Source organism: Clupea harengus, chromosome 12, assembly GCF_900700415.2.
Source record: "Clupea harengus chromosome 12, Ch_v2.0.2, whole genome shotgun sequence".
NCBI classification, from domain to species: domain Eukaryota; kingdom Metazoa; phylum Chordata; class Actinopteri; order Clupeiformes; family Clupeidae; genus Clupea; species Clupea harengus.
This window is the reverse complement of record NC_045163.1, coordinates 22,538,598-22,562,712: the sequence shown is the minus strand read 5'-3', so window position 1 is coordinate 22,562,712 and position 24,115 is coordinate 22,538,598. Positions and strand designations below refer to the sequence as shown.

The 24,115-nt window shown below is 50.0% G+C and overlaps 1 protein-coding gene across 1 annotated transcript in view; it reads right to left on the bottom strand.

Annotated features, from left to right (window-relative positions):
* Nucleotides 1–2,431: 2,431 nt before the first annotated feature.
* dcc (DCC netrin 1 receptor) overlaps nucleotides 2,432–24,115 on the bottom strand; it is a 155,037-nt gene continuing 133,353 nt past the window's right edge. Inside the window, exons 23-28 of the mRNA XM_031577481.2 lie at nucleotides 23,612–23,835; nucleotides 20,643–20,756; nucleotides 14,581–14,730; nucleotides 12,614–12,850; nucleotides 6,151–6,293; nucleotides 2,432–3,232 (exon numbers count right to left, since the gene is read on the bottom strand). Of these exons, the coding sequence (XP_031433341.2) occupies nucleotides 3,143–3,232; nucleotides 6,151–6,293; nucleotides 12,614–12,850; nucleotides 14,581–14,730; nucleotides 20,643–20,756; nucleotides 23,612–23,835 (958 nt within the window). The 3' untranslated portion in view covers nucleotides 2,432–3,142. The remainder of the gene's footprint in view (nucleotides 3,233–6,150; nucleotides 6,294–12,613; nucleotides 12,851–14,580; nucleotides 14,731–20,642; nucleotides 20,757–23,611; nucleotides 23,836–24,115) is intronic.

Below are 24,115 nucleotides of genomic sequence, written 5' to 3'. Positions count from 1 at the left end.
TGAAATATTCCTAAACGGTGCCGTCTGTTGACATGACAACGGCCCTCTGTTTTTTTTTTTTTTTTTCCCCTCTTTTCAGCTTGAGAGTGGGTGCTCTAACTTGCCTCCCCCTGGCCACCTTCTCAGCAAACACATCTTTGCCCTCTTCCCAGGTTAAGCCACGCCAACAAGGGCTGGCGGTGACAGGCTGACAACCAATGCTTTGCTGCTGACATCTAAATGGAGTGAGACACGACCGCACGGCCAAAAATATCCTCTTAAAGAGTTTCTCATCGGGCACAACGGATTGGCTAAACAAAATGTCACAGTGCATTAGGTGAGGGGCTGCTGACTTCTTGTCTGATTTCGCTCTTTTCATTTCCTTTTTTTGAAGAGACTAAAGCCTACATTTTCCAGAATGATCACATTGTTTTTTTTTTTAATATAAGTTATTGAGAAAGGAACACTTTAAACAATATATTAAATTTGAACCATTAAAAAGTACCCAACACCCCAACCCTTCCCCCACAGTCACACAATTGCCTATCAAATGTCCCATCCATTGCTGTATGGATTTGTACAATACAAAAAACAGCGTTCCTTCTTGTCTTGCTACAGTGATCCTCTCTCTCCGTGATAAAATACACATGTACAGCGTACAAGAAAAATATAGGGCCATGCCTGACCGTCGTAGAAGAGCTCACCAAGCACAGACGTTCCTCCTCCACCCTGTACTTTTCTCTATTCTTTTTCTTTCTATTTTCAAAACAGGGTTAGGCAATTAAGTGTCTCATGGATTTCCCCACTGAATAAAGTGACCAAAGAAAATGAAGATAAACAAACAAACAAACGTAGGCACATAAAACATCTCCACTTCATCGCAACTTAAACACAATAATAATAAAAAAAAAAAACACTTTTCTTTTCGAGGAAAAATGAAGAGACACAAAACAGTTTGCAGTGGGAGACATCAAGAGATGATGTTGCCATGGCAATGACATTTGACCTCGGGAACACCTTCTTCTGCATAATTCCCAGACTCTGGCATCCCTCGTGTCAGACCCACATTTGACACAGCACAATGATCCTCACCAGTCATCACCACAGAAAACACTCACACTCATTCACACACACACACACACACACACACACGCACACACACATGCACACGCACACACACACACACACGCACACACACATACACGCACACACACATGCACACACACATGCACACACACACACACACACACACGCACGAACGCACACGCACACGCACACACACACACACAAACACATCCTGAATGAAAATGCAACAACCTCTTTCTACTTCCAATTCAGGAGCAAACCCATGTTTTAAGACAGCATCCGTGAAGACCGGGTACCGAGCTGCACCGGGGGAATACTGATGGGGGCTATTTTTACACAGCAGTGGGTGATGATTCATTTACCTTTTCAATGGACAGGTTTCATTTGTTTTCCGGGGCTTGCTTCGTTTAAAAGTTTTAGGTTATCTGCAGTCTCTATGAGGCGTAGCGGGGCCTGGGCAGGCCCTCAGGTTTAAAACAATATCACAAGCCAGACACGGATAGAAATTGACTTCAAAAAATAGTTGCACAGGTTGAACTGAACAGCTGATGTAAAAATATAGTTACTATATGGACACTGTTTGCATTTTCTTTTCATATCAAAATGACCCCCCCCCCCCCGCCCCCCCACACACATACACCCACGCCCCAATTTCAACATGACACCAGTGAAACTGGGCCTTCCTTGACAGCCTCTAAAACAGAGACACAACTGATCAAAACGTTTCACTGTGGAATGGTTGCAACAGAAATCATCCACCACTGAAGATTATGGTCCAACCACCCTTGCGCCAAACCTATTCGCTGCAGGCGTCCGCCTCACTGCCTCACTGCCTCACTGCCTTGCCCTGATTGGAATGACTCTGTCCCATTAGAGGGTGAGGGCATGAGCAGAGTCTGGCTGGAGTGTGTGGCGATACAGGGCAAATGATAGGTGGCACTTGGCCTATGAGGAAAAAAAGCACTGACAGTCCATCACAGAGATCGTTTAAGAAAAAAACGTTTGTTTCTTATTCTCTGATTGTGTTTGGAAAACCTTGGCAGCAAAGAACAAAAACAAACCCTAACAAAATGGCTGCACGCTCTATTTCTCAAGGGGGAGTTCTCAAGGAGGATTCCTGTGGAACAGTTCTCCTGTTGATTTAGAGCCGCTGGGTTTTGGCAGACGGCAGAGCACTGGAGCCCTAGGGTCTGAAACTGAAAAGGAGAGGGAGGGTGAACTGCCTATACCGGCTGAGCAGCAGATCCATGGACCTGAGTTTGGGAATGGCGATGTTGTTCCAGAAAGGTCTGTCTTCCTATTTCCTCCGTCGGTGCTCCTGCGTTTCTGTCCTCCACTCCGCCCAAGAGCAGCACAGTCCCTCCACTAAGGGCCGGAAAGGCAGAGATACCTCACACAAGCACTTGGTTACGAAAGAGGCGGTTATTATGGGATTGATCCAGGGATTGTTCATGTCTGACGGAAGCCATGTTGATGGGCGGGCCGTGGGTTGGGGGGGGGGGGCGGGTGTCGCGACTAGCCGTCGATAAGGTTTCAGTCATGACGGCAGTGCCATCAAAACCAACACACATCACACGTAACGACAACCACAACAGAAAACATCGTACGATAACCATGGTTTACAAATCAAAGGACAAAGTTTTGGGTCTGGTGGGTGGGTGGTGAGTGTTGGGGCAAGAGACAGGATGGAGATTCTTGGTTTTGAAACGCCTCTGCAACAGAGTCTTTGCCCAGGGATTCCCTTTTTAGTCATCCTGCTCTAGTTTTCTTTCCAAGGTTTTCTTGTTCATTGTTGTTAAAGGATGGCAGCGCAGTGAGAAAGAGAGCGAGAGAGAGAAAGAGAGAGAAAGAGAGAGAGAAAGAGAGAGAAAGAGAGAGAGCAGAAGAGGGTGGGCACAGAGGAGCCGTGGACAGGGGTGGCTGTTTTTTTGTTTTTGTTTTGTTTTTTCGTTTCTGTGACAGTCCGTGGGAGTCCAGTGCCACCTCCGCCCTCAGCTGCCCCCCCCCAAAAAAGGTGTTTGTACTACTGCGGGACGCATGCCGATCCGTCATGTCACGTCACGGCGCAGCCCTGCTGTTAAAACGCCGAGCCGGTGATGGCGTTGAGCTGCTTCATCAGGCCCTCCAGGCTGGCCATCTGCTCGCTCAAGTCGTCCTGCTCGTAAACCTGCCCAGGAGAGAGAGAGAGAGAGAGAGAGAGAGAGAGAGAGAGAGAGAGAGAGAGAAGACACCACAGAGGCCTCGAGTTAGAGATGGTTTGCTGAAAGATTGGGATGCCATCAATAAGGCTGCGCTGTTACAAAACTACAGACAAAAGAGAAATTATCATCAGTTTGGAGACACTGTGAATTAAGAGTCCTTAGGAACAATGTACTTAACCCTTACTATCTTGATTATTACTAGGCAGTTATATAAATATAATTAGTAATGCGTAGTTCTGTGTCCTTCATGGGAATGGTATGATTACTAACTTTTATAAGTACATTGTAATAAGGATACTTGATGTTATGTGTTATTATTATATATGTTATAAGTGGAACTGAAAACATCTTCACCTTTGACCTATTCCCTCAGATATATTTACATGGCTTGATTGGTCGTATCCAAACATTCAGTGTGTGATGACTGATTGAATGGCTGACAGTGTGTCAATGCTGTGTATGTGTGTGTGTGTGTCTGTGTCAGTGTGTCAATGCTGACCCTTTTTAAAAAGGAAACCATTTAAGCGGGCCTCTTCCCTCCTAAAGCGCATCCATTTAAAACAAATGCCAGTTATTGACATGTCATTACTGGGAATCAATATGTCGGCCGATGGATCTTCCACTGGCATTCTGGGAGACCTCCCATCTCTCTCCCCCTGTGTTCTTCTCTCCGTGCCCTCCAGAGACACCATACACATGTACCATGGCACACACACACACACACACACACACACACACACACACACACACACACACACACACACACACACACACAGACACACACACACACACACACACACACACACACCATACAAACGTCCCCTGGCGCACACACACACACACCATACAAACGTCTCCTGGCGCGCGCACACACACACACACACACACACACACACACACACACACACACACACATACAAACGTCCCCTGGCACTGGAGCCATGGAGCGCTCAATCACTTTTAACAGCGGACTGCTAACAGATGGGTGGTGCACTGCTCTACTTCCCCAGGGGGGAGTGTACCCCCTTGCGTGCAACCCTACCAGTGAGTGCCCTGTTATGTACATAACACACAACACACACACACACACAATGTTTGGCACCACTTGGGGAATTGATTTAACGTCATCAATACTGTATTTCCATGTATTTCCAAAAAAATGGAATTGACCATCTGGTCTGGTCTGCTATGAAGGACACTTTTGGGAGGGTTGGGTGGCCGTGACATTTCCACACATAGAGTCAGGGTGCTTAACAGAGGCAGAAAAGATCTAAAAGTGTCTCTCCTATCTGGAAAAATATATCTGTGATAGATAGATGCGTGGATGCAAGCCTGAGAGATAGAAAGAAAGTGAGAGAGAGCGAATGAGAGAGGGAGGGAGGGAGGGAGGGAGGGAGGGAGAGAGAGACTTGGGCATATAAAGAGGCTGATCGATGGCGGTGCATTTATTTGGAGAGACTCCTTCTGACTTCATGCCTGATGAGAAAAGGCCAGATCAATTACAAAGATATGTGAGATGGATAGAAGGATGCTGACCTTTGTGCCTGCAATCTCCTCACTCCCTCCAGCCCTCCCCCACCACTCTCTCTCTCCCCACCACTCTCTCACTCTCTATCTCTCTCTCTCTCTCTCTCCCCACCACTCTCTCACTCTCTATCTCTCTCTCTCTCTCTCCCCCACCACTCTCTCTCTCCCACCTCTCTCTCCCTTCTCTCTCTCCCCACCACTCTCACTCTCTCTATCTCCCACCTCTCTCACTCTCTCTCTCTCCCTCTCTCTTTTCGCTCCTGCCCACCTCTTCTTCTTTTCTCATTCCCTCGCTCCAGCTCAGTCGCCTCCTGTAAAATGTTCTGCTGTTTAATGGCTCTGGCGCTCCCACTATCGCTCCTGCACTCAAATCAGCACCCGCACTGATGCGTGCTGGCTGTTATTGTTATTGAGATATTAATATTTAATGGCCCCTCAGATTCATGCCGGCCCCACTACAGACTGCCTGTCATTGCCTGCCTATCGCCTCCCTGGCTGGACCGTCTCTCAGCTTGGCGAGAAGCACAGAGGGCCTGCAGAACGCAACAGCAGGCACTCTACAGACACAGGGTTAGTTCAGAGAAGAACTGTGGAAAACAAGATTTGAGCTGAGGTAAGATAATGGAGGACTTTATTTGTATTGAGATAAATCTACCGTGACAAGACGGCTTGTTGTATTCACTAGGTGTTTCGTATAGTAGCCTGAAGAAACGACCCTTGACCTGCGGTGAGGAGGAGGGACGCTGTGCTAATAGAAGCTCCCCTCATAAGTGCGTGACCGCATTGCTGCTTGAAGGATGCACACCTCTTTATGTGCGCGGCGCCCCGTGGAAGCTACTGTTTCTGACACGGTGCAGAACAAATCCCCTGATGTCTCTGAGACAAAAGGAACAGGACAAAGACCCCAGGGGGAAAGGATGCAGCCGTTCTGGAGGCAAACCTGGCTATTAACGGGACCAAACTCGGAGAGTCAGCAGCTGGAAATAGAATAGCCTTCATCGCATGGTCCGTAAAAAGCAATTCAGGGACAGGACACTGACACCAGGAGCACGTTTGTGTTCTTTTGTGTTCTTTTGTGTACACTAGCACCCACTGCCCAAGCAGTCTTTGAAGTACAGATAGGAGTCGCCTCTGTATCCTCTTCAGTCAGATACTGGGGGATGAAATAGGACAGGTCCACAAGCAGCCTCTGAACATGTGACACACACTTCCCAGTCTCCACACTCTGCGTGGAGCTCTCTCACACACACTTGCAGATACTACACCTACAGAGAGAGTGTATCTCTCTCTCTCACACACACACACACACACACACACACACACACACACACACACACACACACACTTATTTACTTACACTTGCTGGATCCTCGGGGGGCTTCTGGCCGTCTTCGCCCACCTCTGGGGCCGTTGGCACGGACACGGGCAGGAGAGGTGATCTGGCTTTGCCTGCTTGGCCCAGGGAGGCTGTCTTAACCTGGGCCTTCGGGAGAGTGACGCCTGAAAACACAAACACACACACACACACACACAGAGTTAACCTCAGCTCAGAAATGACAGACAGATACACACATACACACACATACACACATACAGTCAACACCTCAGCTCAGAAATGACAGACAGATACACACACACGCACACACACACACACACACACACATACAGTCAACACCTCTGCTCACTCTCTCTCAGTGATTACACACTAACACCTGTGATTCACTTCCAGTACCGCTCATTTAATCACCTCAAACATGCTCTTAAGCTTGTCTACATTCCTTCCCGACAAAAACGGAATGTTTTCTGTGGCCTGCAGTTACACAGATAACAACACAAGTTTATTCGTTCCGTATCCCCGAGCTCTGAGAACATGTCACGGATGTGCAGAACATTCTGGGCAGAACTCTCGCCCAAACAAACGCGCTCACTAATACATCAGCGAATGAGATCTGGCCATTTGGCAACAGGTAGGACTGTGCAGATGGATCTCACTAACTGCTCCTGGGCTCAGAAACCAGGACCACACTCCAAACACTGCACTCCAAGGACAAAGAACCAATGTGTGTGTGTGTGTGTGTGTGTGTATGTGTGTGTGTCAGAGAGAGTGTGTATGTGTGTATGTGTGTGTGACAGAGAGAGTGTGTGTGTGTATGTGTGTGTGACAGAGAGAGTGTGTGTGTGTGTGTGCTGTGTATGAAAGTGTGTGTGTAGGTGTGTGTGACAGAGAGAGTGTGTGTGTGTGTGTGTGTGTGTTGTGGGGGGGGTGAAGACGGACGGAAGTGGGGGCAGTGGGCGATTGATGGACAGCCGTGACGCCAGACAGCAGCACAGGTCTCTGCCTGGCCAGCCCGCGGGAATTTATCGCCCTCGCCGATCTTAATTACATCCCCGCGCCCGACATTATCTGCATAATTTAACAGTGTAAATTGGCAGCACCTGCTTGGCGTGTGGGCACCGCAGGAGCGTCTGCAGCGGCAGAAGAGGAGGAGAAGGAGAGGCTCAGACCCGTGCCCCCGGCCAGAGGGCTTTCGAGGGGCCCGGGGTTATTAATGCCTGCTGGGGTTGGACGGGGCAGTGCCCGCGCGGTGCCAGCCGGAGCGAGGAGGGCCAGCGTGCCGCCGCAATCGCCACAAATCACAGGTAGACATCAGGCAATCAGGACGGAGCAGCAGGTGGAGTAATGGGCCTGACTGGCTGCAGGCGCCGGAAATCCATACATGTGATAATGGAGTTAACTCTCTTTTTCTCTCTCTATGTCTCTCTCTCTCTCTCTCATTCTCTCTATCTCTCCCTCCCTCTCCCTCTCTCTCTCTTGCTCTCTATTTCTCACTCTCCTGCCTGCTTCTCTCTGTTCTTTTTCTCTTAACTGGGTTTGTGTCTCTGGTGTATGTATGCCAGATGGCAGGATACAAAATGACAGACACGTACCATATATCATAAATGCGGTAACATAATTTTTGACAAAGATGAGATCGACACAATTTTTACATTTCAGCACGTATAATTCAATACAGCCCATAGCCCTAAGCGCTTGTTTAGTCTGTGAACGTGCTTGCAGAGCTACCGCGTCATTTAAGGGAATGCGTTCGAGGAGGGACCGCTGCCCCCTGGTGCGTGGGAGGTGAGGCGGCTCATCTGCGTGTCTTCTAAGCATCTCTGTCCGCGGGGCCTAATTACACGTGTCACCCGCTGTCCCTGCTCCCCAATAGCGACCCACGAAAGCAGCAGCGTGATCCAGCGGCGGGGGGCTATAATTAGCCGCTGGTGTGGCGCGGAGCCGCTAGCTGCCAGATCAGTTAGGGCTCTGCCCAGTCATGTCCCCGCTTCTCAGCCACAATCAGTGGCCTTGTCACTCAGGGCGGCCCACTGAAAGACTGCCACACTCACACACACACACACACACACCACACACACACACACACACACACACACACACACACACACACTCACACACACACACACAGAGATGGCTGCCTGCACACTGAATTGCAAATGTTACAGACGAGCATCAATCCACCTCTACAAAGACAAAATCACATAAACCTGCTTACACATGCATACACACATGCAAAAGTATGCTGTAAAAGTACAATAACATAAATTAAAGAATTAGACAAGCCACTATTACTCCCCCACCACCTCCCCACATACAGAGAGCTACTTTGACTCCCCTACCACCTCCCCACATACAGAGAGCTACTTATCCTGACTGTCATGTGGTTACGTGCCTCAAAGGCTACTTAGGAAACATTTGCACCACAAAATCACAAGCAAGAACAACAAAGGATTGGAATTAACAAACTAAAATGGACGTGACATAGCAACGTTCTCCTGCCTGTCTATGAGCTCTTGGTCTTGGATGCCGGACCAGTGGGCATAATTCAATCCCAGAATAATTACAGGGGAGCACAGTCAAGCACAAAACTCACACTTGCTACATAGAGCCGTCTCCTTATCTTAAGACACAGGCATGACTCGGTGTATTAAGTATACAGGATATTATGTTCCATCAAATGCCTTTTTAAACGGTTGAACGGTAATGATTTAAATCCCCTTAGGTGAATTGTAATGAGCTGTAATTGTGGTGCAAGGAAAAAGGGGGGATACAGCATGCCCGAAAAAATCCTGAAACAGCAGCTCTGCTATCCAGCTCAACAGCCTCTTCAGACATACGGCTCCCAAGAGGAGTGGGGAGAGATTAATTTTAGGCAGATGTGAGGTCGGAGCTGAGTTTCTTTTCTGTTTTTAAAGCGAAGCTTTTGTCTGGCGTGTGGAGCGTGGGTGGGTGGCTCCGGTGCCATTAGGGCATCTGACTGGAAATAGACCAGTCTCATCGCCCACTCATGGCGCCCATCACCGGCAGCAGTCTGGTGATGGTTAGCAGGTAAGGGACCAGGCAATTTGGAGCGGTCTGAGTCCATCTGTCTGACGGTGCCCCCGCACGACCGCTAAGTGCCTTCAGAAAATCGCTCTGCCATCGTCCGACAAAGAGAAGCCACCAAAACTCAGAGGAAGGAAAGGAAGGGTTTCACTAACATTACTGTGACACTAACATTACTGTGTCACTAACATTACTGTTTCACTAACGTTTCTGTGTCACTAACGTTTCTGTGTCACTTATATTACTGTGTCACTAACGTTTCTGTGTCACTAACGTTTCTGTGTCACTAACGTTACTGTTTCACTAACGTTACTGTGTCACTAACGTTACTGTTTCACTAACGTTTCTATGTCACTAACATTACTGTGTCACTAACGTTTCTGTGTCACTAACGTTACTGTTTCACTAACGTTTCTATGTCACTAACATTACTGTGTCACTAACGTTACTGTTTCACTAACGTTACTGTTTCACTTACATTACTGTGTCACTAAGGTTACTGTTTCACTAACGTTACTGTGTTGTATCGCATTCATCTCTGGAGGCCGAGTGAGTGTGAGGTGAGAGTGAGGTGGGCAGCCTAGTCCGCTGTACCGCACACAGTAAGCGTCTTCTCAGACACCTGAGGGTGAGGTGGGCAGCCTAGTCCGCTGTACCGCACACAGTAAGCGTCTCCTCAGACACCTGAGGGTGAGGTGGGCAGCCTAGTCTGCTGTACCGCACACAGTAAGCGTCTCCTCAGACACCTGAGAGGTGAGGTGGGCAGCCTAGTCCGCTGTACCGCACACAGTAAGCGTCTCCTCAGACACCTGAGGGTGAGGTGGGCAGCCCTAGTCCGCTGTAACCGCACACAGTAAGCGTCTCCAGACACCTGAGGGTGAGGTGGGCAGCCTAGTCCGCTGTAACCGCACACAGTAAGCGTCTCCTCCAGACACCTGAGGGTGAGGTGGGCAGCCTAGTCCTGCCTGTACCGCACACAGTAAGCGTCTCCTCAGACACCTGAGAGGTGAGGTGGGCAGCCTAGTCCGCTGTACCGCACACAGTAAGCGTCTCCTCAGACACCTGAGGGTGAGGTGGGCAGCCTAGTCCGCTGTACCGCACACAGTAAGCGTCTCCTCAGACACCTGAGGGTGAGGTGGGCAGCCTAGTCCGCTGTACCGCACACAGTAGGCGTCTCCTCAGACCTGCCCCTGCCACCTGGACAGAGCCTGTCTGAAATTGGAATTTTTTTTCTCTCTTTCTTCGTGATAGTAGAGGTGGGATGTGAACAGAATTCAGAGAGAGAGAGAGAGAGAGAGAGAGAGAGAGAGAGAGAGAGAGATAGGCAGGCCACAATGTGTGATGTGGCCTCTTGCAAACACGCCCTTTTCCTGGCAATTTCAGCGGGAGGAAGAGAGATTTTCCGGCACCCTGCCTGGACCTGGGCTTTAGTGTGTGTGTGTGTGTGTGTGTGTGTATGTGTCTGTGTGTGTGTGGGGGGGGGGGGGGGGGGGGGGGGAAGAAAGTACTGGAACGGAGAGGCCTGTGGTTCATAAAGGTGGAAGAGTGAGTTGAAAAACTTCTTTAAGGTCAACAACACAACACAACAGCACCTTTTCTCACCCTATAAACACTCACCACAGAGATTATTCACATATTTTTGTCAAATTCACAACTAAATGAATACATCTATTAAATTTACATCTAAATCCCCATGTCAAACTCTGCTTCAGTGCATAAAGAGATTATCTCAGCCATGCTGAGAGATGCTAATCTTATAAGATTTCATTGTTTGATCTCACAGTGGGGTACATTGCTTGCAGATGACTTTGTGAAGTTGCATTATTTGTGCTCCACAGTTGCAAACACCTAGCGTAGCCATTTCCAATTCACCTCACACACTAAATCAGCCTGATAAACGCCGTATTTTCACTACTCACTACTTTCACTACAAGCCGCAGCCCTGGCTCCATTCAGTTTTGATAGTTTTCTAATCTAGTGGATATCTCGCCCAGGCTAGCCAGTCTCTTCACCCCCCCTCAGCCAAGTCCTCCGTAAGCCAAAGTAAGGGGGAGAGCCCCCCCCCCCCCCCCCCCCCCACGCCATGACTGCCTCAGCATCTAAACACCGAAGCGGTTTCAGGAAAACCAATTAAATCTGGACTGGAGGGGGAAAACACTGCCTGGTGCACCTGTCACGATACATCTCTATCACCGCAAGCATTCAGGAGCAGAAAGATAGATCTGTGTGTGTGTGTGTGTGTGTCTTTGACTGTGTGTGTGTGTGTGTGTGTGTGTGTGTGAAGGTAGAGGGTTGGCAAGGTTGGAAAGGGTGGTTTGTGGGGGGGGGGTGAAGGAGGCTCTGCTGGATACCAGTATCCACTTTTAGCTTCACACAGGTGGGCAGAGACAAGACCGAGGCCTCCCTGAGGAGAACCAGAGAGCCTGCGGTGTGTGCGAGAGCCGTGTGCGTTGGAGAGGCAATCAATGGTAAACGGAACCACCTGAGCATCGAGTAGTGGATACATGGTCACACAAGCATGCACACACACACACACACACACACACACACACACACACACACACACACACAGATTATTAAAAAAACATCCTAATGCACTCACTCATGCACATAAATACTACAAAAACACAAACACGCACGCGCACGCGTGCACACACTCACACTCACACACACACACACACACACACTCCAGGGCTGAGTGCTGGGATTACACAGTAAGTGAACTATCTTGCTTCAGGTAAGATTATGTGGTGACTTAAGGCTTGAGGGATGAACCCTTGAAGCCTGACCAAAGTTCCCTCCCCCACTTCTAAAACAGTGAACCATTCTCCCCTCTCTTCCTCCCTCTCAAACAGACTTCATAACCCATATAATAACCCAACTCCTCACCCGCATGTAAAATACTAAGCAACAAGCCCAGCCCTTGCGTCTGCATATTCATCTCCACAATGAAATCAATAGGAACAACCAAATCTCCCTAACAGCCTTCCTACTGTACTACAGTCCACTGCCATTACAAGTCAACAAGCTGCGTGCAATCAATCATCAACGGCGATGAATAATAAACTAGCAGTGAAATCCATCGACCGGATGCCGTGGAGATAGAAGCCCTTCATATCTGTGCACTTCCATTAGCAGCACAGCCATAAACACCCCAGTCTGGGCAAGGGTTGATTATGAGACATCAATGAATCATCTGCCAGATTCACGGAGGATAAACTCAGCGCCTGCCTCCACTATGCACACACTCAATTAAAAACAATCGGCCCTTGTTTTTGTACTCGTGCCACAATTAGCCGGTTCGTGCTTGGCAAAACTCCAGAAGTAGGTTCCACAAGAAGCCTCAAACCAAACCTTGGTTTATTGGTTTTACTGACCCCCACACACACACACACACACAAACTTTGCCCCCCCCGTAAGTGCCCGGGGTCGGACTCACTTGAGTGTGGCATCATGGGCGTGTAGACCTTGGGGTCGATGTTGCCCATGGGTGGGGGCAGGAGGGGGTTGGTGAAGCTGCGGAGCGGATGCGTGGGCCGCACGCAGGCGGTGGGGATGGTGCGGCTCGGCGCCTCCTCCGCTGAGCCGTGCTCCGACCCCGCCACAGACCCGGCCGCCGACGGGATCATCGTCTGCTGCTGCCCTGCTATGGGCGTGGGGCCCTCTGTGGATATGGCTGCGGAGAGACAACGACTGCCGGTCAAAGATGCTAATATTCACAGGGAACAACAACAGCAGCTAGCAAACAAAGACATACACAGTCATCTGAATGAAACCATAATGCTGCAGGGGAACATAAAGGGGATAGTCACCTTGTGATGCATGCAAAAGGCACTTAGAAAATAAGGAATTAAAGTGCCTGTTAGCTGCAGGGAATTAAAACACTGTGAAACGCACTTTAGCTTCTGCTTCTGGGTGTGTGTGTGTGTACAGGATGTATACACATTTTCAAATGTAAACAGATTTGCATCCATTTGATCCGTTTGCACCCGTGTACCTGCAGGAGCAGGATGACTTCACACGGTACAATAAATCCCCTGTAGTCAAACCCCTGCTCCACCAGCTATGTGGTGTCGAACAGCACAGAATAGCAACATGGTGCATCTCGACTCCGAAACACAGTTTGGAGATTCCTGCAGAACGCCCGAGCCCTGCAGCGACAGGAGTCAGAGAAGCCGCCGATCTCTTTGTGTGAAGATGCGCTCAGGAGCTGGCAGCTTTACTGAGGGCCATGCTGGGGTACGCTGAGCCCCCCTCCAAACAGATGCCAGGGGGGCCCCTGCCTCGCACCCCCTCCCCCCCCTCCCCTCGCCTCGCCTCGCCTCCGTCTGATCCTCTCACAGCTCGGCTCGTGTTTGCAGTTTGTGCTGCGAATACCGACCTGGGCTTTGGAGCCTCTGCTGAGAATGTACCTGTGTTGTTCACCCAGCGTGGAGGAGAGGAGAGGAGAGGAGAGGAGAGAAGCCCTACAGTAGTTCTGCCAAGAGGCCATGTCTGGACCACTTAGTCTGCCGCTAAACATAAAAGCTTTCTGCAGGCCCTGGCGCCTCTTTTTTTAGGCTGCTGGGGTCTTTGTTGTGCTTCAGACAGACAAGAGGCGTCTCAGTGCTGCTCAGGCAGGGGAGGGGATGGGGTGGCGAGGAGAGAGAGAGCGATAGATAGAGAAATAGAGAGATGGAGAGATGGAGAGATGGAGAGGCAAATGGAGGAGGGAGTAAAGCGAAAGTAACCTAATTCCACTCTAGCTTTCTTTTTTGGAAATTCCTCTCTCTCTCTCTCTCTCTCTCTCTCTCTCGGTCTCCCTCTCCTTCTTTCTCTCCTATATTACAGATGTGGGGCAGCAATTACCAGGCCCTGCGGCGGCACCTCGCTGCCACTTAGGTAACATGGCCGCCCTGCCGGGGGGAGAGAGTGAAGAGTGAGCCATCCATGCCAGGGGCCGGGGCCAGAGAGAGAGGTGCACTAACGAGAGGCGCTAACGAGGCCTTAAATGGCCGGTCCGAGGAGCAGGCAGGTGGAGAGGAGAGGAGAGGTGAGGAAGGATAGATAGCCAAATGGGTCGAGACAGAAGCGGAGCTGAGGGCCAAGAGGAGAAGACATACGGGCGAGAGAGAGAAAGGAAGCCTACTCCAATAGAGGCAGGGAAAGAAAGGAACCGGTGATAGATAGCTAAAGGAGAAAAACAGAAGACAAAAAGAGAAAGTCGAGAGAGAGAGAGAGCGAGAGAGAGAATGATTTACGAACACTTGGGCAGCCTTGGCAGAGGACAAAAGCGCACCAAGCGCAGAGACAGAACCTTGCAATTACTGGAAACGCAAGGAGAAAAAGAGTCGTATGACACAGCTGAGTTACAATCAAGAGCATACAGCCAGAGAAAAGAAGCTGGACGGAGCAGGTGTTGCTTACTTGCGGCGTAGCCCCTGTCCACGGTGAGGGTGGAGAAAGGCATGGGTCTGAGGGTGAACTTGGAGTGGGTGTAGCCACAGGTGGGCGAGGGTAGGATGCCCGGGTACTGGCTGCTCTCAAGCGTGGGCACGGGGATGGCGCTCACCACCGCTGCAAGAAAGGACACAGAGGAGAAGCTCTCAGCAGAGACACACAAACATCAAACCGGCACATCTACAGTATCATTCGTTTCATTGGGCACATTCTGTAGTTGGCTGCCAGCCTGTGTGTGTGACCATTGATTTTCATTGATTTGCATTCTCAAGACAACAACGGGTAGCTTCCCTAGGCGTCTAGTAAAATCGGTTTGTTGACGGTGATTGCTCAGTTCTATTAGTTGCGGTGCACACAATCTGTGCCTGAAACACACAAAGAAATACAAAATAAACTACAAATAGTGCAGGGAATCTTGCTGGGCACACTTCAGGTAGCGCTCAGGAGAGCTACCAGAAAACCCCAGCAACCCTCAAACACCTGGGAAAGAGGCGGAGTCTATGCTCCCCTACTTTATATAGGGTCTGGCACAGGGCCAGGTCACAGAGTTTAACCCGCTGGGCCGAGGGAACCTGTTCTGAACTCTTTCAGACAGACATAATGGATGGGAGAGAGAGAAAGAGAGAGAGGAGAGAGAGAGAGAGGAGAGAGAGAGAGAGAGAGAGAGAGCGAGAGAAACGAATGGAGAATGATTGCGCTTTGACCTTGGGAGCGAAATCTGAAGGCTCACTAGAGAGAAAAAAGGGGTGTTTGTGTCTCTCTCTCTCTCTGTGTGTGTGTGTGTGTGTGTGTGTGTGTGTGTGTGTGTGTCGGTGAGGGAGATGGGGGTGGGTTGTGCAGGGGAGACAGACCGAGAGTGGAGGACTGGCTGTTAAAATGCCTCAAGTAGTCCACAGAGATCTTTATCTTCTAAACAGCGTACGACCAGGCAGAAGTGATTGCTGGCAAAGGGTCTGTGTGTGTGTGTGTGTGTGTGTGTGTGTGTGTGTGTGTGTGTGTGTGTGTGTGTGTGTGTGTGTGTGTGTATGTCTGTGTGCCTCCATATGTGATGTTCCTCCCCTCTCTCCAACTCTATCTCTTGCAAAGATAATGAAGTTCGTCTTCTTCCCGTCAGCTTCCCATGATGCTTTGCAAGGTCACAGTGGCCGACACTGGTGTTCCTGCTGCATTGAGCGCACTCCATCCGACTCCATTCACAGCTTCATAATAATCTCCACTCACTCTAACCCTCCAAACACAATCACCGCCCGGGCACAAACATGTTGACTACAGGGGCCTAATCGGCTAATGAATAACGAGCTCACCTCATTGATGGCAATTAATTGCTCTGTAATTGGATCGCTCTTTTGGAAAAATCGGTTGAACAAAAGTGCCACGGGGAGGTTTGATTACAGCTGCCAGAAACAAATCTAAAACAATCTGGTTAGCCATTTTTGTGAGCGCGGGGCACAAGGCCACATCCCATAAAGTGGAACTTCCATTCAACAATCAATTTTCTAAATTAAAAACCAGGCAATTGTATAACTCTTGAAAGTCAGGAAAAGTCAAGTCCACTTGGCTATTCTGTGTGTGACACCGTGGGACTGTGTGTGACTGAGAGAGAGAGAGACCAGCCTGACTGCTCCCCAAACTCTCGCCTCTCTGCCTCGTTCTCATTCTGCGTGAGCTTGAACCTCCCGAGAGAGAGAGAGATTGAAATAGGAGCACCTTGTTAGCGGTGTGAGCCGCGGCAGGGAGGGGGGTGGAGAGGCACCCAGGCATCGGGCCGTCCGGCCTTAAGGGGATTGATTACCGCGGTCCCGCTCCACCCGGTGAATTACATGCTTGATCTAGCATAATGACTTCGGCAAACAACAACGACGACAACGGCAACGGCAACAACAACAACAACAACGACGACGACAAAGTCTGAAGTCAGTCATCCAGACAAGTGAGGCGGATGGTGTGAGAAAGCTGATGCTGACGGAGTCACTGCTGTGGGTTCCATGAGTGGGGGCGTGGGATGGGGAGGGTTGTTAGGGGCAGTTAGGAGACTAAGACTGGGAGACGTAACGGCCATGACTGTTATGACTGAATTAAAGTGATTGGCTTCTGGTGGTTAGACTGAATGGGAGGGGAGGAGAGGAGATGTTATTAGATGAGCCAAGGAGAGTGTCACAAAGTGTCTGCAATGATCTCCCAACGATGAGAGACAAGGGGGAGAAAATGAATATGTGTGTGTGTGTGTGTGTGTGTGTGTGTGTGTGTGTGGTGTCTAAAAGAAGGGTGATTGAGTGAGGGAAGAAACCGAAGAGGATAATTAACTGCATTAAACATGCAATGTCGAAATTAATTACTCTGTCATTTGCAGTGTCACTGTTTTATTTCATTAATGGCAACCCTGTCTGCCGGAACTGTGGAGGCCGCGTCCCAGTGTTCATTAAGGATCCCGTCGTTAGGGCGTAATTATTCGCCTGTCCCATAGAACCCCCCCACCCCCTCAGCCCAGGATGCAGGACGCATTAGACAAGGAGAGGAGGCGAGAGACCTTCTGATCAGTCCTCACCACAGGAGCGAGATGCACCCACTCAACCCCCCCCCCGCTTCCCCAGAATAGAATGGGAACATCAGAGTCAGGTGGGTTCATATGACGCGCGCGTGCACACACACACACACACACACACACACACACACACACACACACACACACACACACACACACACACCACACACTCCTTTCCTGTTTGCAGCCTGAGCTCACACCACTAGCACCACCGAAAGGAAGCAGGAATGTATAATTCCTGTTAATGTATAAGCCTGTCTGGTTGATAGAGAAGAATGATGGGGTGATTGGGGGGATGGGGGAGGAGAAAGATGGAGATATGGGGAGAAACAGAGAAAGAGAGGGAAATGGAGAGAGCTAGAGACAGACAGAGAGGAAGAGAACAGCTAGAGACAGAGACAAGAGAGAGGGAGGAAGAGAGAGGGAGAGAGGAAGAGAGAAGGAGAGAGGAAGATAGGAGAGAGGAAGAGAGAGGGAGAGAGGAAGAGACAGACAGAGAGGAAGAGAAGAGCTAGAGACAGAGACAAGAGAGAGGGAGGAAGAGAGAGGGAGACAGGAAGAGAGAAGGAGAGAGGAAGAGAGAGGGAGAGAGAGGGAGAGAGAGGAAGAGAGAGGGAGAGAGAAAGAGGAAGAGAGGGAGAGAGGCAGAGAGAGGGAGAGAGAGGGAGAGAGAGAAAGAGGGAGAAAGAGGGAGAGAGAGGCAGAGAGAGGAAGAGAGAGGGAAGCTGGGACCTCTGTGATTGATGTGTGTGAGCTGCTGGTTCATCACGGTCACATGGTGTGCTCCCATCAGACAGGCACCAGACACACGGGGAGACCCCCACACCCTCAGGAGGGCACAACACACACACACACACACACACACACACACACACACACACATTCACAACACACACACACACACACAACACAGGCACCAGACACACGGGGAGACCCACACACCCTCAGGAGGGCACAACACACACACACACACACACACACACACACACACACACACACACACACACACACATTCACAACACACACACAACACGGGCACCAGACACACGGGGAGACCCCCACACCCTCAGGAGGGCACAACACACACACATGCACACACACACAACACAACACACACAACACAACACACACACACACACAACACAATACACACACACACACACACACATACACAAACACACACACACACATTCACAACACACACACACACACATAACACAGGCACCAGACACACGGGGAGACCCACACACCCTCAGGAGGGCACAACACACACACACACACACACACACACACACACACACACACACACACACATTCACAACACAACACGCACACACACACACACAACACAGGCACCATACACACGGGGAGACCCCCACACCCTCAGGAGGGCACAACATACACACATACACACACACACACATTCACAACACAACACACACACACACACACACACACACACACACATACACACACAACACGGGCACCAGACACACAGGGAGACCCCCAGACCCTCAGGAGGCAGGGAGAGGAACACAACACACAACAGTCACAGGCCCCCCGGGATCTTACACTGTGTGTGTGTGTGTGTGTGTGTGGGTGTGTGTGTTTGTCTGTGTTCCTGTGTGTTTCCGTGTGTGTTTGTGTGTGTGTGTGTGTGTGTGCGTGTGTGAGTTTGAAGTTTGAGACAGAGAGAGCATGTATATGTACAGATGTGTGTTTGTGTGAGCATGTATACTGTATGTGGATGTGTGTAAGGCACTAATAGGGTTCTGACTGTGCCCTCTCTCTTTCTTTGTGTTTCTCTCCCTCTCTCTCTCTCCCCCTCTCTCTTTCCTCCTCTCTCTCCTACTCTCTCTCTCCTCCTCTATCTTTCCCCCTCTCTCTCTCTCTCTCTCTCTCCCCCTCTCTCTCCCCCTCTCTCTCTCCCACTCTCTCTCCCACTCTCTCTCTCTCTCTCTCTCCTCCTCTATCTTTCTTTGTGTTCCTGAGTCAGTCTGAGATGCACCTTTTATGTTTCATGAAGAGGGGAGCTGGAAAGGTTGGAGTGGACTAATTAGCTCTCTCTCTCTCTTCCTCTCCCTCTCTCTCCCTCTCCCTCTCTCCCTCTCTCTCTCTCTCTCTCCCTTCATTCTTGCCCCCACATCTCCTTTTCCAGGGGGAGTGGGGAGTGTGTGGGTGGAGGCTGGTGTGAGGAGGTGTTATGAGTCACGCTGAGATCTAAGGTGCTGTACCTCAGACACAGACCCCCCCCCCCCCCCCCCCCCCCCCCCCCCCCGCCCCCCTGACAGCCTCAGTGGTGAGGCAGCAAAACAACAAAACAGCAAAACACACTGAATCCTCCAGAAATAACAGAAGAAGAAAAGACTCCTGATGAGTCACAGTTGGAGCTGCTGGGATTAAACACACACACACACACACACACACACACACACACACACACACACACACACACACACACAGCCCAGAGAGTATCACACAGGAGCTGCTTCTGAGGGCTGGATTACCAGCATTCCACCTCCTACACCTCCTCCACTCAAGCACACACACACACTCTCCAAACCACATCCGGACTGATACACACATACACACACACACACACACATACACACGTAGTATACACAGACACAAATGGCCCACCCCCTTTTTGGCACGCTTCCTCTCCCCCTCTGCTCCTCCGGCTCCAGACGTGTGCGGGCCAGATTCTGACGGACTCTTGGCTGGCCCGCCTGTGATGTGCCAGATACGGTGTGTTTCGTGGGCAGCTCCTCGGACAGATGAGACGTGCTCCGTATCAACCCCCTCTGACAGACGAGACCTGCTCCGTGTCAACCCCCTCGGACAGGCGAGACCTGCTCCGTGTCAACCCTGCCGCGCGTGTGTGTGTGTGTGTGTGTGTGTGTGTGTGTCAACCCCGTCGGTGTGAGTGATGACCATAGGGCGTCGGGCTGCTCCACTCACGCCGTCCCGTCTCCCGCCAATGGCCAGGAGGGGGGGGGAGAGAGACAGAGAGGGGAAGAGAGAGACAGAGAGAGAGAGAGAGAGCGAGAGCGCGCGGCCCAGTGCTTTCTGCCCACCCGCCCACCTGCCTTTAGTGCATAATTAATGGAGAGGGAAGAGGAGGCAGGCCAGTCGGACAGACGGCTTCCTGGATGGGAGATTCCTACCTGTCCAGACGTATCGCTGACAAACTGAGTGAAGGAGGGAATATGGCCAGAAGATCTGGCTTTGGCAGATGTGTGTGTGTGTGTCTGCGAGGTTTACATAATTTTGTGATTCAGAGTGTGTATGTGTCAGCACAGTTAATTGTGTGTATGTGCGTATATATATGTGTGTGTGTGTGTGTGTGTGTGTGTGTGTATGATTGTGTGTGTATGCGGGAGATAGAGCTTGTGTTTGCATGTGTCTATATGTGTATGTCTCCTTCTGCGCCTCTATGGTTCAGTGGTCCTGTCTGTGCGTGTGATTTTGTATGTGTGTCACTTACGTGTGTTGCTGGGCTGTGAATCCATGGGAATCATCATCTTGGTGCGCGTTGCCCTCCTGGCAGCCAGGGAGCGCTCTAGGGTGGACATGCTGCTGGACACATCATCTCCATCCGCTGGACAGACAAACAGACAGACAGACAATCAGTCAGACAGCCAGTCAGTTAGACAGACAGACAGACAGACAGTCAGACAGTTAGACAGACGGACAGACAGACACATAGGCGAACAGTCAGCCAGTTAGACAGATAGACAGACAGACAGACAGACAGAGAGAAAGTCAGTCAGACAGACAGATAAACAGACAGACAGACAGACAGACAGAGAGACAGTCAGTCAGACAGACAGACAGTCAGACAGTAAGACAGACAGAAAGACAGCCAGACAGTTAGACAGATAGACAGACAGTTAGACAGACAGACAGTCAGACGGGGCTGAATGAGTGCAGGAGTGCAGAGCTTGGAGGGGGAGGTAGGACGGTGGGTAGGGGACGCTGATCTTGTGCTCTGACTCACAGGCCCTGTAAGCGGATAATAAGCCGGAGAGACCTGAAGCCACTCTGGAAGAGGCCAGCGCGAGCGAGAGAGCGAGAGAGCGAGCTCACTCTCCGTCTTTGATGGCTTGTTTGCCCATTGTAGCAAAGCCCATTATGTCTGCTGTTGCAAATCGATAGGCAGACGACGCGTGGTGAAAACAAGAAAGACCAAGAACCAAGCCAAGAACAAAAAAAGAAAACACGTTCCACAGCGAGTCTGTCCTTTAGAAGTCTGCGGCCGGCGCTCACACTATCATTTCTAAGATGATTAGCATGTCATTTCCATGTCCTAGCAGGGCCAGTAGTGATGGGCGGAGCCAATGGCTGCGCAGTGAGCCAATGACAGCACAGTCAGCCTTCTTTCTTCCTGTTTGCTGCTGTTGCTCATGCACTCCTCTGACCCGTGAAAAGGCTGTGGAATAATATTCAGATATTCAGACTGAACATTAACAGCAGGCTTGAGAGTGTTTGAGGCAGCTGCTCCTCGCGCTGGTGTTGAGTCAGACCGGTGGAGGGTGAGCAGGTGTTAACCACGCACTGTACCATGCTGTGTAATTTCATTAAAGAGCACCTCTTGAACGGTGCATTAATCTCGACCCCAGGGGTGCACGACAACCACTGCCGGGCTTTAAATATGGACCGTGTGGGAGTTTGAAAATCGTCCTGAATTAGTCGGAAAAGTAAACTTTTCGCTGCTCAGAACTGAGATGAACTCGCTGTTCTGGTTGGTGCGAATCTGAATAATTGAATTATATTATGTACAGTAATTGTCCGAGTCTAGTTTCAAAGAACAGCTGCACACTACATCTGGGTTTAAAACAGGAAGCCAGAGTAGGCTTTCAAATGTTACTGCTGAAATATGTTGTCATATTTGTGACTGTAAACAACCACAGGCAGACATCCCAAGTCTCCCGGAAGTTCCGGGAGTCTCCCGCATATTGATAGCGACTCCCTGATGCCCGCAAATTACTTAAAATCTCCCGGAATCTAGAGCGAGCGAGCAAGACCGCGCACGCGAGACAGACGTGCTCCAAACCGCGTAAGCATCTGTGTAGCGCGAGCACGACAGAGAGGGAGAGGGACCTGACTGTGCGTGTGTGTGGCAGTGTGAGTGTGTGCCTCATGAAGCATCCTGATTGGCCTGTTTCGGTAAGTCAACCAATCAATTTTCAGTGTGGGCGGGCTTTTATGTCTTCTACCGAACCGAATTAATCAGTTCAGTGCATCTAGGAACAGGAGCACCAAGGCAGAGGGAGAGTACCCTAAAAAACGAAACGAAAATACAAGACACATTTTATAACAGACTATACAAAGGTGTACCCCTGTCTTAGAAAATTAAATCACAAAGACAGTCTTGCTCGCTGAACAATATGTAACAGTGATTTCAGCATTGCCCATGGCGGGTTAAATAACTGTAAAAGACATGTTGAGGTGAGTTCAACAAGTTTCATTTCATGTGCATATTATTCAGGCCAGCTAGTTGCCAGGGCTACATGAAAACAACAAACTCCTTAGACCTGTTTAAAGTTGCAATGGAATACAAATAAAAGCAGTTAACATAATTAGTATAAGCAGCATATAAATAGTAAAAGTAATCTACGTATTTAAACATAATTAACAAAGAATTGCATAGGGCATAGCCTATAGAATGATATTATGCTTTTATATCTTTTAGGGACCACAACTTGTTAGGGAGCGCAGGCAAGTAGGCCTGCATGTAAAAAAAAAACCATTGTCTGTTTTTTACATGCAGGCCTACTTGCCTGCGCTCCCTAACAAGTTGTGGTCCCTAAAAGATATAAAAGCATAATATCATTCTATAGGCTATAAACATGTCTTTTACAGTTTTTTAACCCGCCATGGGCAATGCTGAAATCACTGTTACATATTGTTCAGCGAGCAAGACTGTCTTTGTGATTTACTTTTCTAAGACAGGGGTACACCTTTGTATAGTCTGTTGTAAAATGTGTCTTGTATTTTCGTTTCGTTTTTTAGGGTACTCTCCCTCTGCCTTGGTGCTCCTGTTCCTAGATGCACTGAACTGATTAATTCGGTTCGGTAGAAGACATAAAAGCCCGCCCACACTGAAAATTGATTGGTTGACTTACCGAAACAGGCCAATCAGGATGCTTCATGAGGCACACACTCACACTGCCACACACACGCACAGTCAGGTCCCTCTCCCTCTCTGTCGTGCTCGCGCTACACAGATGCTTACGCGGTTTGGAGCACGTCTGTCTCGCGTGCGCGGTCTTGCTCGCTCGCTCTAGATTCCGGGAGATTTTAAGTAATTTGCGGGCATCAGGGAGTCGCTATCAAAATGCGGGAGACTCCCGGAACTTCCGGGAGACTTGGGATGTCTGCTTTGCATCATCATCATCATCATACCCACCACTGCTCTAAGTACCACTGACAGAGACCCTGTGCGGGGCTCACCTGAGTGGCTGCTCTTGCTGCCCATCTGGCTCTCTGATTGGCTGTGGCTGACGGGGGCTATCTCCTGGACGCTCTGAATGGGCGACTCGCGGCCCGACGGCGCCGAGCTGGAGGGCTTCTCGATGTTCTTCAGCTCCATCTCCTCGTGGTGGATCCACAGGTCCGGCGGCCGCAGGTCCTTCTGGCTGCCTTTCCTCTTGCCTGCACTGTGGGTGGCCCGCTTCCTGTGTGTGTGGAGGGGGGTGGGGGTGGAGGGGGGAGAGAGAGGAGAGAGGACTGCTGTGAGAAATTATTTTATTTTTGTATGCATGTATCGGTGAGTGTGTGAATGCATCAGTGTGTGTGTTTGCCACTGTGTGTGTGTGTGTGTGTGCAGACAGACAGACAGACAGACAGACAGACAGACAGACAGACCAAGCCAAAGTCAAGGAGAGGAGCTGAAAACGAAAATGTTATGGCAGGTCATGAAATAAGGACGCCAAAACTCAAATTATTCAAGCACAT